At 45.8% G+C, this 16236-nt stretch overlaps 1 protein-coding gene across 1 annotated transcript in view; it reads left to right on the plus strand.

Moving 5' to 3' along the window:
• The first annotated feature begins 4601 nt into the window (after positions 1–4601).
• Positions 4602–16236, plus strand: part of MMRN1 (multimerin 1) — a 73951-nt gene continuing 62316 nt past the window's right edge. The window contains exon 1 of the mRNA XM_044428994.1: positions 4602–5389. Coding sequence (XP_044284929.1) covers positions 4848–5389 — 542 coding nt within the window. The 5' untranslated portion in view covers positions 4602–4847. The remainder of the gene's footprint in view (positions 5390–16236) is intronic.

Genomic DNA, 16236 nt, shown 5'->3' on the forward strand with positions numbered 1-16236 from the left:
AGGACTCCAGCCTGACTTTTTGGAGCTAAGTCCTAAAAGCCCTGGGCCTGAACAGACAGATCTGTCAGTTCCGGTTTCTTCCGTGTTCCACTTTAGATATAAAGCTCCTTTTCTCCTCAGTATGGTGGACTTCATAAATCAAAGTAACTTCTTATCCAAGCTGAACTGAGATGAAATACTTACCCATCCCTACTGTCCCCTATAATTAAATTCACGTTGCTTTTATATGTAGCTGGAATGTGCTTGAAAGGAAGGGTAATTGATTCTGCCCCAGACTGGTTGATCTGGCACCATGAAAATCCCGTGTTTGTGCTTGGACTGCACTGTTCCATTAAATTCTGCTTTCACCTTTCTGGACTGCCAGGGGGCACCCTGCTTTGAGTACGTACAGAGCAAATATTACCCTTTTGTGCAGCTTTCTCTTCCAGCCTTGAAAAACAGTGCACTTGGCTTTCAAAAGCACACAATGTAAACACGAGGGATCTGGGTTTGTCTAGCTCAGTTGTCACAATCTCGGCTCGCATCCAGTTCTGCCCTGCTGCAGCTGTAACTTGGCATAGCAGCTCTCTGTCCAGCTAATCCGTGTTGTTTATGTCTTCGGTGGCGCTTGCTTGTTCCCAAGGAGGGCTGTTAATGAGATGCTGTCCATTGCCATAATGTGGTGAACCTGTACACTAACAGCAGATGAATCAGCTGGGTGCTTTAGCAGCTGTGTGGAGTTGCTCAGAGGAGAGGCCTGCCTTTCAGTTACAATTAGTCCACATGCTGCAAGCGCTGGCAGGCTGCGCACTGTATGCCCCCTTCACTTTGCTGTTGGGATGAACATCAGTGCCAATTCTAGGTTGTTCCACCATACCCTGGAGTCACAGCCTGCTGAAGACAATGGGGTTTCTCAGGTAGAAAATCTAACTGGTGCCCACGCCTGTGGTGTAGTTACCTGGTTGCCCAAAGCGTGGTGCTGTTTGTGGATTTGTTTTGGTCTTCTTATGGAAAAGTGAAAAATTTAAGTCATTTTGGAGCAATGAGCAAAATTCTTTTAGGTGGATTTTGGAGATTGCAGTGAAGAAATTCTAAGATGACTGAGACTGGAAAGGGAAGTAACAAAGAAACTAGACAAGATCATCAAGTGTAGGGACATTTCAGGAAAGACCAAGGCCAAGATCATCTGCATACTTGTATTTCTGTTTACTGTATGGATGTGAAAGCTAGATAGTAAAGAATGCTGTCAGGGGAAAAAATGGATGAAGAACATGGTGCTGGAGAAGAACTTTGTGAATACCCTGGACCAACAGACAGACAAACAAGTGGTTTGACTTGATTAATCAAATCAAGTCAGAGTTTCCCTTAAAGGAAAAAATGAAAAAAAAGGCTGTTGTACTTTGTGAACATCATAGTAAGCCAAAACTCCCTGCAAAAAACAATCAAGGAAAGTTGAAGGCAGAAGAAGAAAAGGAAGAGCAAATATGAGATGGATTGCATGCCGAAAGGAAGCCACAACCTTGATTTTGCAGAAGCTGAGCAGGGTTCTCATGGATAGGGCATTCTGGGGGACTTCCATTCATACCACTGTCATCAGTTCAAGACAACTTGTCAGCATATAACAGTTCCACCCAAGAGGAAGCCTTTCCTGGCTGAAATGAATGCAGTTGGGGTTCTGTTCTGTTCAGACATAGGAACATAGAAACAGAGCAAGTCACATGCCCAGCATGTGCATGTCCAGCCTATCCTTGAACACCCTCACCACTGGGGCTTCAACCACCTCCTGTGGAAGCTCATTCCATGTCCTAGGGGTCTTAACCGCCAGGAAGTACTTCCTAGCATTCACCCTAAATCTTGGTCCCCTGACCTTTGCTCCATTGGAATGCGTCCTGTCCTCCACTGGGGGGGGGGGGGGGCGGGCATGACCCACCTCTGTGTGGCACCCTCTCACGTACCTGTATGTCGCTAACAGGTCCCCTCTGAGTTTCATCCTTCCAAGGCTGAAAAGACCCAGCTCCCTCAGTCTCTCCTCATATGGCTTACCCTGCAAAGCAGCCACCATCCTAGTGGTCCTTCGCTGCACTGATTCCAGCCTTGTTATATCCTCCTTGTAATGAGGGGTCCAGAACTTAACACAATCCTCCAGCTGCAGGCGCACCAGAGTCATATAAAGTGGTAGTAATACCTCTTTCAATCTAGAAGCCACGCTTCTGGCTATTAATCCAAGGGTTGCATTGGCCCTCTTGGCCGCCATGTTGCAATGATGGCTCACGTTTAGCCTGTAGTCGACCAGCACCCTGAGATCCTCTTCACAAGTGCTGCTCTCAAGCCACTTGTCCTCTAACCTGTACTTATGATACCCATTCGTATGTCCCCAGTGCAAGACCTTGCACTTATCTGCATTGAATGCCATCCTGTTGCCCCCTTCCCCCTTCCATAGTCTGTCCAGATCTGCACACATGCTGGGACATGGAGTCCCCATGCCTCTGCCAAGAAGCTGACAGCACCTGCTGTTTCATGTGCCACTGTTGCTTTCTCCTTCTCTTGACTGATGCACATTTGGGAACCTTGGCAGGCAGCCTATGGTGGCGAAGGCAGCAGAGAGCACTGCAAGCGCCTGCAAGTGTTTTGCGCTTGGATCATGCACTAGACATCAATTGATCGTATTTCTGGACTACCCAAAAGCTTAAACTCTCTGGGCAGTTCGCATAATTAAAACCATAAAATACAACATGATAAAATACAGTATAAAAGAGGAAATAAAATAAAAATAATAACCAAATAAAACCTAGCAGCAGTACAAAGATTTAAGATACAGTGAGGACTCATTCTTCTGGCTTCCCAGTGTTGTTTAGGGGAGGCATCATGCTATTTGGTGCTCTGGGACTCAGACGGGCAGTGCAGAAAGAACCATGCCAGAGGCCTCTGCAAGATGCAGCGGGGCCTCGGAGAGGTGGAAAAGGGGCACGGCGGGTGTGGGGAGGGGAGAAGGCCGGGGCCAATCTCCTGGAAGGTTGGAGTCAGGGCAGCATTGGGCCACAAGGATGGTGGCCGGATTGCAGGGAAAGCTGTAGGAGGTGAGACTGAGGCAGGTGGGTCTCTTCAGCCTGGAGAAGAGGAGACTCTGAGGGGATCTGTTGGCGACATGCAGGTATGGAAGGGGGTGTCACATGGAGGTGGGTAGCAGCCTGCTCTTCCCTGCAGAGGAAGGCAGGACATGCATCAACAGAACCAAGCTCAGAGAACCAAGGTTCAACTTGGATGCCAGTTAGGACCCCAAGGGTATGGAATGGGCTTCCATGGGAGGTGGTTGAGGCCCCATCAATGAGGGTGTTCAAGGATAGGCTGGACATGCACCTGGTAGGCATGTCGTGAGTGGAGCTGGCTGGAGTCGCGGGGTGGGTCAGACTAGATGGCCCGGGAGACCCCTTCTGACTTGCTCTGTTTCCCTGTTTCTATGTATAGCTAGGTGGCTGGAATTGGCTGTCTAGCCAAAATGCAGGGCGCTGCAGTGATCCATGCACTGGCTGCATGTAAGTCTCTGGATGTGGAGTCTTACATGCATCTGACACAGACAGCCCTGGATGACTCCCTAACAGTTTTAAAGCAAGAGACTGGCAGGTAGTGCATGGAAAAGTTCTGGCAAGATGTGATACTAAACATGAGTTTTTTCTACACTTCCTTCCTTGGGGTTTGTGTAAAGGATTTAGTTCTTTGCAGGGTAGCCAAAGAATAGTCCTCACCCCTAAGCATCTCAATCCTGATGCAGGAGTGGACAACCTGTGTGAACCCAGGCTGGAAGTGCCTGATCCTCTTTGGCCACCAGTGTTTCCCCCAACAGATTACCCATGAGGAGAGATGGATTTCAGCAAGAAAAGGTTGCCCATCTCTGATCTGCATCCCTGGTCAAAGCCCTGCTCATACAATGGTGCAATGCAGCTGTAACAAGCAATGTGGAAAGAGCTTCCTGCCAGAGCAGGTAGGAGCAATCAGAGTAGACAGAAACAGAGGCAGGGCTTCCTGTTGGCAGGAGAGTGCCAAGTAATATGAAGCTACAACTGGAGATGGATGCTTCTGTCAGCTTCACTTCCTCCCCCATTTGGATTTTTTAAAATCACAAATTCTTTCTGTCCCATGACTGAAGATAACAGTGAATTACCAGCAGTGAACCCATCAACATGCTCATCTATTTGCACAGAGCAAATTCAATCTGATGCACTGTCCCCTGGATGCTATACCTGGCTGACAGAAAAAGTGAGGAGCTTTTCTGAAAAAGAGAGATGACAACCCCAATTCAGCATCACCAGGATGACTGAATGCTCAGGAATTCAAAGACAGACCCTCTGCCTGCAGCGCAGAATTCTCACTCACCAGGCCACCGCGTGGTTGAGTTAGAGACAGATAACAACACAAAGAAAACAGAAAAGTCACATGTACTGCTTTGGGGTGTTCCACAGAGTGGTGTAACCTTTGTAACATGATGCAAATGGCCCATTTCACAGGTCTCCCTTGTTCTCTGTTGCTGCTCAACGTCAAAGGAAGTTAACTCAGCAGTTCTTGCTCCCCACCCATTCCCTCTCGAGCATATTTCACTGACAGCATGTTTCCATGCTCACGTTATCCCTCATCCTGTGGCTTCTGCACAGACAGTCCCCCCAAACTTTTCCCCAAGGGTCTCTCGCTCCACAGTTCCAAGAGGTCACGGGTTCCTGACGAGCCCATAGAAACAGGAAACCATCCACTTTCAAACACTAAAAACCTGTTTCCTTTCCCTACCGCAAATCAGAATCCCCAGCCCAGCGTTCTTGACAGGTTCATTGCGAAAGTGGGAGCTTTAAAGAGAACAACAAGCCTCTGGTGACAACGATATGAGGGGCTCACTGAAGTTCTTACATGCCAAGAAAATGAGAGAGATATTCCCAACTTTGATTTTGTTATCCTTGGGATGTAACTTGATTTTGGTCCCGCCAGTGGATGGTGAAGTGGAAACAAGTCCGCCCGGCTTGACTTTGACCAAAACGGAGGGTCTCGGAAGTGAGCTGGGAACAGCTCTCCCACCTGCCTCAGAGGTGACAACTGCACTGAATACAACCCGGGAAGAAGACATAAAACACAGCTCTCCCCTAGAGATTCAAGGACTGCCAACTGCAGCAGCGGCACAGCAGAGCAAACCCGTAATTGTCACAAGTCCTAGTAGAGACAGCCACATTGATGGTGGCTCTACAAATGTCAGGTCCACACTCACACCTAACAGAGCAGGAATCCCAGCACAAATTAATCCAAAAAAGGGCTTTCTTCAAAGAGATGTTTCTAAAGGAGCAACCGTGAACCATTCTTCCAAGCAATCCAGCTACAGCAGCAAGCCAAATGCGGATTCCAAAACACCCGGTTTTGAAACTACAAGGGGCAAGTAAGTGAAACAAATGATTTTTCTTCTTTTATCTGTTCAGCATTCCTATAGGTATCAGCAATTTACAGCTTCTCATACTGAATTCTTTTCAATTTTAAATAAGGTCAGAATACATGGGAGAAAAGTCAGGCAAGTCAGAGTAATAGACAGAGGAGTGACTGCAGAGAATGCTGAGATGCTGTGATGCAAATAGTGGCTGAGATCCTACACATATTTAGATCCCATTGATTGATTTTTATTTTTTTTTTCAGGGATGGGTGGGGATAAAGCTGTCTTTGTTTAACCAGACTCTGCCGTGCAAAATGCTATGATTTAAGTCAAAATAGAAAATGAGTGCAGTGGAAGAAGTATATAATGGTTTGATGGGATGTGAAAAACAGGGCTGCTGACAAGAGTTGTTTTGTTACACTGGCACAGAAGGCACAGCTTGTTTGAAGACAAGGCTCTGTTTCAACTTCTGGGGTCAAAATCCCAGGCACATGACCAGGCCTTTCCCACTGTCAGCAATGGAATGTGCCATTGCTACAGTGGGAAGCCCGTGCACTCTTTGTGAGAACTTAAGAATATCACCAGTTGGCTTGCTGAATCCTCAAAGATGAATTGTCTCCGGACTCATACTAGGCTTATTTTTTAAACTCTGCTTTCAATCTGGGGGCCCAGCTTGGATCGGAACTCCAGCCTGGAGGGGGTAGTGACCATTTGGTCATCCTCCCCCTTCTTTGGCTCCTCTCTGCCCAGTGTATTCTGCATATATTGTCAAATATCGATCCTTTAATGCTAACAGATGGCTATTTGGTCCTCTGCAGACTTGGATCCCCTGAACTGGGCCAGGTTTACAGTGGAGGGAGGGATGAAGGGCCCCTGTAAACACCCCCCCCCCCCACACACACACACACATGCACACCATGGCAGGAGCCCTGTGCTTCATTGCTGTTATGTGCTGTCACAGTAATTTTTGAGTTATGGCAACCCTATGAATGGAAGCCCTCCAAAGTGTCCTATCCATGACAGCCTTGCTCAGCTCCTGCAAACTCAAGGCTGTGGCCTCCCTTAGGGAGTCAAGCCACATCCTATTTGATCCCCCTTTTCTTCTTCCACCCTGTGCTTACTATGACGTGAACAAGGTAGACGGACTCTGTGCTGCTTTGTTTCTGATTGACCTGTACAAAAAGCTTAGTCTTCTAAAGCTCCTGATGCAACAAGTGGTGTGACAGCCCTGGTTCCTCATGCCCGATCCCTGCTCTGGGTTTGCCTTCTGCTCTCTCGCTCCTTTTTGCTGGTCCAGTGAATTCCAGGTGTGCCCTAGAGGGTTGAAGGGAAGCAGATGGCAGTACTGGAGAGGGAAGAGGTGGGAGCAGCAGCTGCCAAACTTTTCCAGCCACATCAAGAGATGTCACGATGTCTCTGTCAGAAGCCTGGCTTGCAAGGGGCAAACCTTTGTTCAGAGCCATTGTGGTTCATGCTTTTCTTGTGGACAGAACGAGATCCAAAATAGGCGTGAAGTGGAAGACACCTGAGCAGACCTCCTGATATATTTTGCTTTGACTAACAGTGGCCACAATTATATGTGGGATGACTGGATTGGGGCCATGGCAGTGCAGAAGGAGGGCTAGCCCTTTCCTCCATCGTATTTCCCTTGCAACAGCATCAGGGAACATGTGGCCCTCCATACATGGTTGAACGAGCAACATATTATTTATTTATTTATGGAATTTGCACGCCGTCCAATTACTAACGTCTCTGGACGGCTAACAGCATAAATAAATTGACGACCCACTCTGGCTGCAAATACAATAATAAAATTCAATATTAAAACAGATTAAAATATTGATGAAATAAAAAGGTCTTAACCTGGTGCCGAAAAACATATAATGATGGCACCACGTGGACTTCTCTGGGAAGTGCATCCCACAGTCGGGGCGCCACCGCAGAGAAGGCCCTCCTCCGGGTACTCTGTCTCCTAACATCTTTCACAGAGGGTTCCCGGAGGAGGGCCTCTGCTGCCGATCTCAGGGGGCAGGAGGGCAAATAGGGAAAAAGGCGTTCTCAACATATGAAGAGCCATACTGGATCAGAGCAGGGATCTATCCAGTTCAGTGTTCTGGTCACACAGTGGCCAACCAGGTACCCATGGGAAACCCACAAGCAGGGCATAAGTGCAACAGCATCCTCTTGCCATGTTCCACAGGAACCGGTCTGTGCCCCCATAGTGCCTGTGGCTCTGGAGGCAGCTTATTAGGCACCAGTTCTAGTAGCCATTGACAGATTTCTGCCCTATGAATTTGTCCCATCCCCTTTTAAAGCCCTCCAGATTAGTGGCCACCAATGAATGACTTCCATAGCTGAACAATGTGTTGCATGAAGAAGTCATCCCCTTTATGTTTTGAACATTCTGGATGAACTCTTTTGAATATTCCACCAATCAGTTTCATGGAATGAACCTGGATTCCAGTATTATGAAAGAGGGGACAATGTCCCCTTATTCGCTTTCTCCGCACCACGCATCACTTTGTGCACCTCTGCCATGCCTCTCCTGACCTGCTTTTTCATAACATCCATCACCCCAGATTGGCCATGCTAGCTGGGGCTAATGAGAATTGGATTCAACTGGTTCTCCGTCACTGCCTTATAGGTGTCACACCTCCAGTGACGTTGCTACTAGCCACAAGAAAAGAAAGAGAGGTGCAGAACAGAAATTAGCAGTTTCAGGGGTGATTTAAGTTATGAGAAAGGTGTAGGGGGCTGCCCCAACCCAGGTCCACACTATGGCGACAACCTGCCTGCTTCCCTTCCAGTAGCTTGAAGTGAAGGAAAAGACATCAGACTGCTTAGGGTGGGAACCCAGAAAGCTGCCATATATTCGGCCAGATTCTTGATTTATCTATGCCAGTTCTTTTGACATGGACTGGCAGAGGAACTCCAGGATTTCAGGCAGGAGTTTCCTTGCCCAGCATGGAGATGCTGGGGTCCAAACCTGGGGCCTTCTGCATAGCAGCAGACACTCTACCACAGAGTTTCAGTCCTCCAGTCTTGTCTGCCGTGTGAGCCTTAAGTTGGCCATAAGAGCCATGCCAAGCCATACACAAGTATGGCACAGAATGGGTTAATTAGAATATCTCAGTGTAAGGGTCAAGGTTTGCTCTATTTCTTCCAGGAGGGACTCACACATATCATTTGGATGCTCCAAGTATCTATACCATTGTCCTCTCCATTTTATATCCACAACAGCACTTGAAGCCAGGTTAGGCCAAGAGAAGGCCATCCATCCATCCATTTATTTATGTTCAAATTTATGTGCTGCTTAATAGCCTGAAAGGACTCCCTAAGTGGCTAACAATATACAACAAACAGTACAAGTACAGGGTGAAGAGGGGAGGAATTTTGTAGAAGAGAAGCACTTATAATCAGGTTCTAAATTCATCTGTGAATGTGGATCGTTTTGCCTAGCACTGAAATGAAAGTAGAAATGGTGCCAGGCAGGCCCCTTTAGAAAGCCCATTCCAAAGGCTGGGGGCAGTCACTGAGAAGGCCCTTCTTCTAAATACCATCCCTTTTACCTCTTTTAGGGCTGGCTCTCTCAGAAGTACCTCATAGGAGCATATTGGAAAAGGTGTTCCTTCAAGTAACCAGGTCCCAAGCTGTTTAGGCTTTGTACATTAAAGCAGGATAAGGCCTGGGCTTCAGCTGGCAACCAAGATAATTTGTACAGAATAGGTGTTATGTGGGCAAACAAACTGACACCTGACACCAGATGTGCAGCCCTATTTAGGATCAGTTGAAGTCTCTTGACCATCCTTAAAGACAGCTCTACGCAGAGTGCATTGCAATAATCCAGTCTGGATTTTACCATGGGTAACTGTGGTCCAGCTCTGTATATCCAGACAAGGTTGTAGTTGTCATATTTGCCACAGCTGGAATAAGGTCCTCCTGCCCACTGAGTCCACCTGAGACTCCAATGAGAGTTCTGGGTCCAGGAGCACTCCCAAGCTGGGTACGTGCCACCCCATCCAAGACAGCACAATGGCCATCTAATCCATCAGACAGAGCATTAACCCATCTTGCCTGGACTGAGTTTCCACTTACTGGCCCTCATGCAGTCCATCATCGAACTCAGAAGCTGGTTCAGCACAGACATCGCCTCACTCAGGTTGGAGGCAGAGCTGAGTGTCATCAACGTCCTGCAGATCCCTGGCTGAGGGGAGGCTTGAGCTGGAAGTGTCCTCTCCTAACCAAGCCACCAACACAGACACCCTTTTCTGGGCGATGCATTTAAGGCAGCTGGGGAGGCTCCACGGGCCAGGGCAAAGTACTTTCCCAGGCCATGCCCTTTAGTCCCCTTCATAGGGCACTGGAGGGAGAGGTTTAAAATGCTCCAACCAGACTGCAACTGGTTGAAAATCAGGCCCTTTTCTCTCCTTAGCTGGTCCACACCAACCATCTGAGGGCTGGAAAGGGCCCCGTTTTTATTTCCCATGTGAAATCCATATACTACTATAGAAACATAGAAACAGAGCAAGTCAGAAGGGGCCTCCTGGGCCATCTAGTCTGACCCCCAGCTCCAGCTGGCTCTGCTCATGACATGCCTACCATGTGCATGTCCTGCCTATCCTTGAACACCCTCACCAATGGGGCTTCCACCACCTCCTGTGGAAGCCCATTCCATACCCTCGGAGTCCTAACTGCCAGGAAATACTTCCTGGGATCCAGAATGAACCTTGGTTCCCTGAGCTTTGCTCCATTGGAATGCTTCTTGCCCTCCTCTGCCGGAGAAAACAGGTCCCTACCCACCTCTGAGTTATAAGGCTACCTGAGTTGTTTCTTCCACCTTTAAAAGAGCAAGTGGCTGAGACAGCCCATCAAGCAAGAAGAAAGGTGGGTGCCTGCTGGCTTTGGGACATATTGCAGCCCTCCCCCAAGTATTCTTCCTAATCACCAAAAGCCTTCACAGTAGCTCAGACTGGATTACAAGTGAGATACAAGCCACACTATATAGTCCCTCCAGTAAGGTTCACTTGAGCATTTTTACCTTTTTTGACCATTTATAAGCCTGAGGGAGTTGACTGCAGAGGTGTGTTTTGTCTTGCACAGGATCTAAACAGTCTACTATTGTAGAAAGGATGGTTCTCAGAGGGCTTGCCTACAAGGTTACTTAGATGCTCCAAGTCCTATGAAAATATCCCTCTTGGGTAGTCTGTGTGGTTCAGCTAACAGGAGTGGAGGAGTTCAAGAATGGTGTGTGTGAAGGGATGGTGTGTGTGTGTGTGCATGTGTGTGAAAGAAGTGGCCACTTTGGCCCTGCCCACTGCTGTTGTGCAGCCCTGAAAGATTTTCTGCATGGGAAGCTGCCCTAAACCAAAAAAAGAAAGAAAGTCAGAAAGAGAAAAGAACAAGTTCTCCACCTTTACTCTAGCCATTACACTGCACTGCCACTGCAGCCTCATTAATTTCATTGGAAGTTACTCCAGAGTGACCATTCACAGAACTAAGCATGCAGCCTACCTCCCTTTCTCAAGATATATAGAAACCATTCTAAACAACCCAGATTTTTTTTCTTGGAATGCACTTGTCTGCATAATATGAATAATGCCTCTGTGAAGGAATTATTTGTTCAGACGCGGTGGGCAAGGACAAATTGTACGAATTAAAAGAGCATTAAAATGTTCTGTGTTTCCCTTTTGCCTTTTCCTGTGCTGAAATAAGAGCAATGGATAGCATTATATTACAGGGATAAATTTAATAGCATAAAATAGATAGAGCTTTAGAGGATCAAAAATACACACATACATACACATATACCCCAAAACAAAAGCAAAGAAACAAACAAGAACCCTGGTCATAATCAGGAGAGATGAGAGAAATGCAACCTTTAAAATACCTATTGCAATGTTCCAGAAAGCCACATAGGCAAACTGCTTAGAATGCACTTCTGCGTGAAGATGTGTCCATGGTGGATTAGACCAAGGGTAGCTGTATGTAAAAAGGCAGGATATTAGGAAGGGAAGGTGTACTACCACTATGTAGGGAAGAGGCAGAGTTAGGGAATGGCCCAGTAGACTGGAGCCCAAAATCTTTCACCTGCAGCTTTGAATCTCTGGATGTGAATGAGCTTCCTTCTTGCCCATTGGTGCCTCTCCTGCTGCTGTTCCTCCTCCTCGAAGTTTTTTCCTGAAATCAAATGCTCTGCCCTGCCCATGCATCCCTTTTTAAAAATATGGGCATCTTCACAGACTTTAGAATGTATATAAATCAGCATGTACAAATTTGTCCTCTTTTTGGTACTATGGGCCTGAGTCTGGAATCGTTTCCAACCGAGTTGAAAATGTTCTTAACCCTGCATCTTCTTTAGCCTGTGCCCATAGGAAAAAAAGAATGATGGATAGAACAATCCAAACCCAAAAATATGCAGGGCCCCTGCTCATGCAGAAACAGAATATTGCCAAATTTGTCTAGCCTCCACTTGAAGATCTCAAGTGAGGAAATGCTCACTACTCCTCAAAGTTATTAGTTTCACAACTGGAATTCTCTTCCCATCAAACTTTCTCCTAAAGTCCAGCCCAGATCCATGCACTCGTAACTGAAGCCCATTAGATTGTTCCATCTAGGGCAGCAGAGAACAAGTCCCTGCCTTCTTCTGAGTGAGAACTGTTCTCATAGACCTAACACAAGGAATCAATAAAATATGTTTTGTTTGAAGTCTGGTTCATGTAGGAGCAAGCAGAGAGAAGCAGTGCTGTTGGCCTGGTGGCTGTTGATCAAAATGGGGTGTTTTGCTTGGTTGTTTTTAAACTGTCACCTAGGACCCAAGGAATATAATAAAGCCTTTTGACTCAGGACCCTCTGAGCAATTCTATGAGAACTGTTCCAGGTAATACAGCAGTCAACTTCCTCCTTCCCCTTCCCCTCCACCATCCTATGTTCCTCAGGGTGCAGAAAGAAGGAACTGTTATGTAACCTGCAGCTGTTAAGTCTCAGCTTTAAATAAAGATGTTAATTGCCGAAAACATGCACAGTGGCTTGCAATCCCTCCCCCACCCTACCCCCCAGTTGAGGCTGGGGAAAACACTCCAACAATCAGATCTAAGCGCACATTTTCCAAGCCTCCCGCATGCTGGGAAGATTACTGGGTATCATAAGAACATCATCAGAACATCATGTGCTTGTGCTGAACAGTGTGGGAAAGCACCAGAGAATCTAATTTGTCTCTCAGGATCCCTTTTACTGTCAAGGTAAAGCTGCTGTGAGATTATCATTACAGTGAAACAAATGTCTCCCTCATTTAGACAGTTGATTAAAAAACAAACAAACCTGGATGCAGTATTTTTGTCATGTTCTGCAGAACTGCCGTTCTATGTGAAAACACACAACTTTGCATTTGCTATTTGGACCACACGTCTTTGTGTTCCACTAAAGGCTCTAATCATTTCCCCGTGCTATTGTGCACTCTTACGATTTATTGTGCAAGTTGCAAGCCTTAAGAATATCCCTGTGCACTATTCACACTTTCATCCACACACGTTTAACCTGATGCTGACAGAGGCTGGGCTTTTGTTCCAAACCGGGATGTTGCATAACCTCTTTGCTGTGCTTTATGCAAGAAGCACCTGCCGTGTCTAGTTTCATTTGCATAGAGAACACCTCACAGATGGAAATTTAATTAACATTCTGCAAAACGCATGCACAGAAAAGCCCCATAATAAACACAGTCAGGAAGAATGACAATTCAGCCAGGTGTAGCCTTACTTTCTGAGAGGTAGCTTCTTAGGTTGCCACCTGTTGGAAAAGGAGAGCACTGGAAGTAATTATTACATTTTAAACAGAAATATAGTACATTTCACCATGGAGTGGAACATTATGACCAAGTGTTCTGCGTGTCTTCCTCAGTCTTCCCACCTTTCCCTTCTGATAATTCTTCATCATTATAATGGACTTGGACAGGAGACCCTGTCAGATAGACAATATCTTCAAAGAGAGGGCATCTTCCAAATAGAGAACTCTGCTCCACAAAAGAGGACACATGGCCACCATAGCGGATGCTGGGTCTTTTTATCTTTCATTGTCACATAATGGCCATTAGGTTAAAACCAACAGAAAGAAAAACAACCGAAACCTGGAAAGCAAGCATCAAGTGATTCATTGTCCAAAAAAGATAGTGGATTTATGTGACAAAGGAAGCAAGCGCTGACAGAAGAGCAAGTGTTTGCGACTATGTAGTACAAAGTGTCAGGGCCTCAAATCCTGAGCCCAGATAGTATTTTCCCCTGTGAGTCATGCCGTACAACCTGTTCTGGAGACGAATTACACAGCCTTGGCATCTGCTCATGTGAAATGGGCCATACCTCAGTCTTTCAGAATAATTCAGGTTTTGGTTTAGCCCTCCTGTTCTGCCTCATGTTTGGCTTTTCATATAAATGGGTATAAATAAGTATTGTTGACAAGGTGAAACTTTAAAGATTAGGTAGAAACATAGAAACAGAGTGAGTCAGAAGGGGTCTCCCGGGCCATCTAGTCTGACCTCCGGCACCAGCTGGCTCCGCTCACGACATGCCCACCATGTGGACGTCCAGCCTATCCTTGAACACCTGAACCGTTCTGGTCATTCTGAAGGTATAAGTTCTTTTTAATGGTTGCGACAGAGTCATTTTTATTGGGTGCTTTAAGTCACTGAATCTTCCGTTGCAGAAGAGTTGATGATATGGAACAGAAACAGTGTTCCTCATCCACATAACATGGAACTTCCTAATTATGTCTGGGTGAAACTATCTTCCCCTCATTCACTGGTGCCTCATGTGCCCTCTCTTACAGTAGACAGTTCTTTATTTGAAGGGCTACCAGAGGACTGTCCCTTCTTCTGAGAGCATCTTCCACTTGAAGGATTGTTCAGTCCAGGACTGGTATAAAGGTAGAGAACCATCAGCGGGAGAAGCTGTGCCTTGAAGTTGTCTCTCACCAGCACCTGAGCAAGGGACCCAGGCCACCTGGCCACAGTCTTCCACAGCATTTTCAACTGTACTGCATTTCGATTAAAATTATAATTACTATTTTCAAAATGTGTGTCTGGACATATAAAATAGCATGTGCATTTTTATACAGATTGGCATTCTCTTTCATCCTCTCTTTTTGGTGGTATGTTTTTTCATATTCGGTGATTCTCAAGTGGACCCATTTTCAAACGGCACAACAGCTCTGCCACCAAGCCTCTTCCAATGACTCCTGAACAGTGATAAATGCTTTTGGAAGGAAAACAAAGGGAGAAAGCTCTTATATAAACTGTGAATGTTTTAAGGAAACTTGCCTACCCAAACATTATTGTCCCTTCCAAACTGAATAACTGTCCCTTCACAATCTTTAAGAGGGTTCTCCTTTGGACCTGAAATCTTCAAATCTTGGTTAGATGAAACATTCATATCAGCCTTTTTTAGAGTGAAGTTTTGGTATATATTTAAGTAAAACCCTAGGCCCACTTACCTGGGAGTAACCCCATTAAATTCACTGGAACTTACTTTTCAGTAGACATGTATAGGTTGATCTCGGAAATCTCACTGCATTTACATGCCCCCCCCCCCAAAAAAAAAAAAAAGCTCTGTTGAATTGCATTCCCACTGTTTGGAATTCCTTTCCAGGCCATGAATGATTCCCATGCGTGCATTAGGCTCAATACAGTGCTGGAAGGGGAAGTCATCATCTTCCACACAATAATGAATTAATGATTTGCACTGCCTGTTCTTCTTTCAACAGGCATGTGAGTACAAGGAGATCAATTCAGGAATAATTGCTCAGTTTTTCTTGAGACATATGCATTGTAGTTGGTTGTCTTTCAAATCTATAAGGTCAAAACATCTTAATTCATCTCTGACATATACCCTTCTCAATTTTAATGATCCTTTTGAGTTTTTGCTTGAACTTTTATGTATTTGTATTATTAATAATGATCTCATCCCTTTCAAAAGTTATAATTTGTTTCCTGAAGTTCTACATGACTTCAGGCATTTGCTCTTAAAAATGTAGTTACAAAAAATCCGAAAACAGCAGCAGCAAATAATTTTTGATCACTGAACAGAGCAGGATACATATATCTGCAGGTGGTGGTTTTTCAAAGTAGCACTTGTGAGGCCTTGGGGAGGACATTCCCAATGTGTGGGGCCACCACTGAGAAAGCCCCACCCCTAAAGCTTGCTGGTCTAATGGCTATTGTGAAAGGGCCAGAGAATGGAACCTCTGACACTACTCTTAATGCTTGGGCAGACTCATGCAAGTCTTGGCTGTCTTCAGCTACCATAGTCCCAAAGCTCAGGGCTTTAATGTCCAAATTCTGAATCTTGAGTAGTGCCCAGAAACCAAGAGGCAAACCAATATAAATCACATGGAATTGGGCAAATATGGTCTCAATACAATTGCTTTTCCCAAATCATCTTCATTTTCAGTCCAATACAGAATGCACGAATGTAATCTATCCTGTATGTACCAAGGCCCATGTCACTTTGGCTAGGTAAGGTTTTAATGTAAGGTTTTTTGTTTTGCTCTCTAGGTTGAGAGGTATCAGGTTGTCATTGGTTGAACATCTGGCACTTTGGACATGCTTAAGTTCATTCTATGAACTGATTCACACAATGCCTGTGTTCACCTGCATGGTTACCAAGGTGGCTGATTTTTTTTACCATGATCTACCTGACAGATGTTATCATGGTTTCCATTCTCTCTTCCACTGTTGGCATGTACCCCATCAGCCACCACACCTAACATTCAATCCCAAGGTGCACTGCTCCTGCCCATGTTACCTGCTTCTTCATTGTTCCACACACAGACGCTGGATGCCCAGATGTTGTTTTGTCTGAACCCAGCCAATGAAA

The sequence above is a fragment of the Varanus komodoensis genome, unplaced genomic scaffold (assembly GCF_004798865.1).
Source record: "Varanus komodoensis strain SLA01 unplaced genomic scaffold, ASM479886v1 scaffold2, whole genome shotgun sequence".
Classification (NCBI taxonomy): Eukaryota; Metazoa; Chordata; class Lepidosauria; order Squamata; family Varanidae; genus Varanus; species Varanus komodoensis.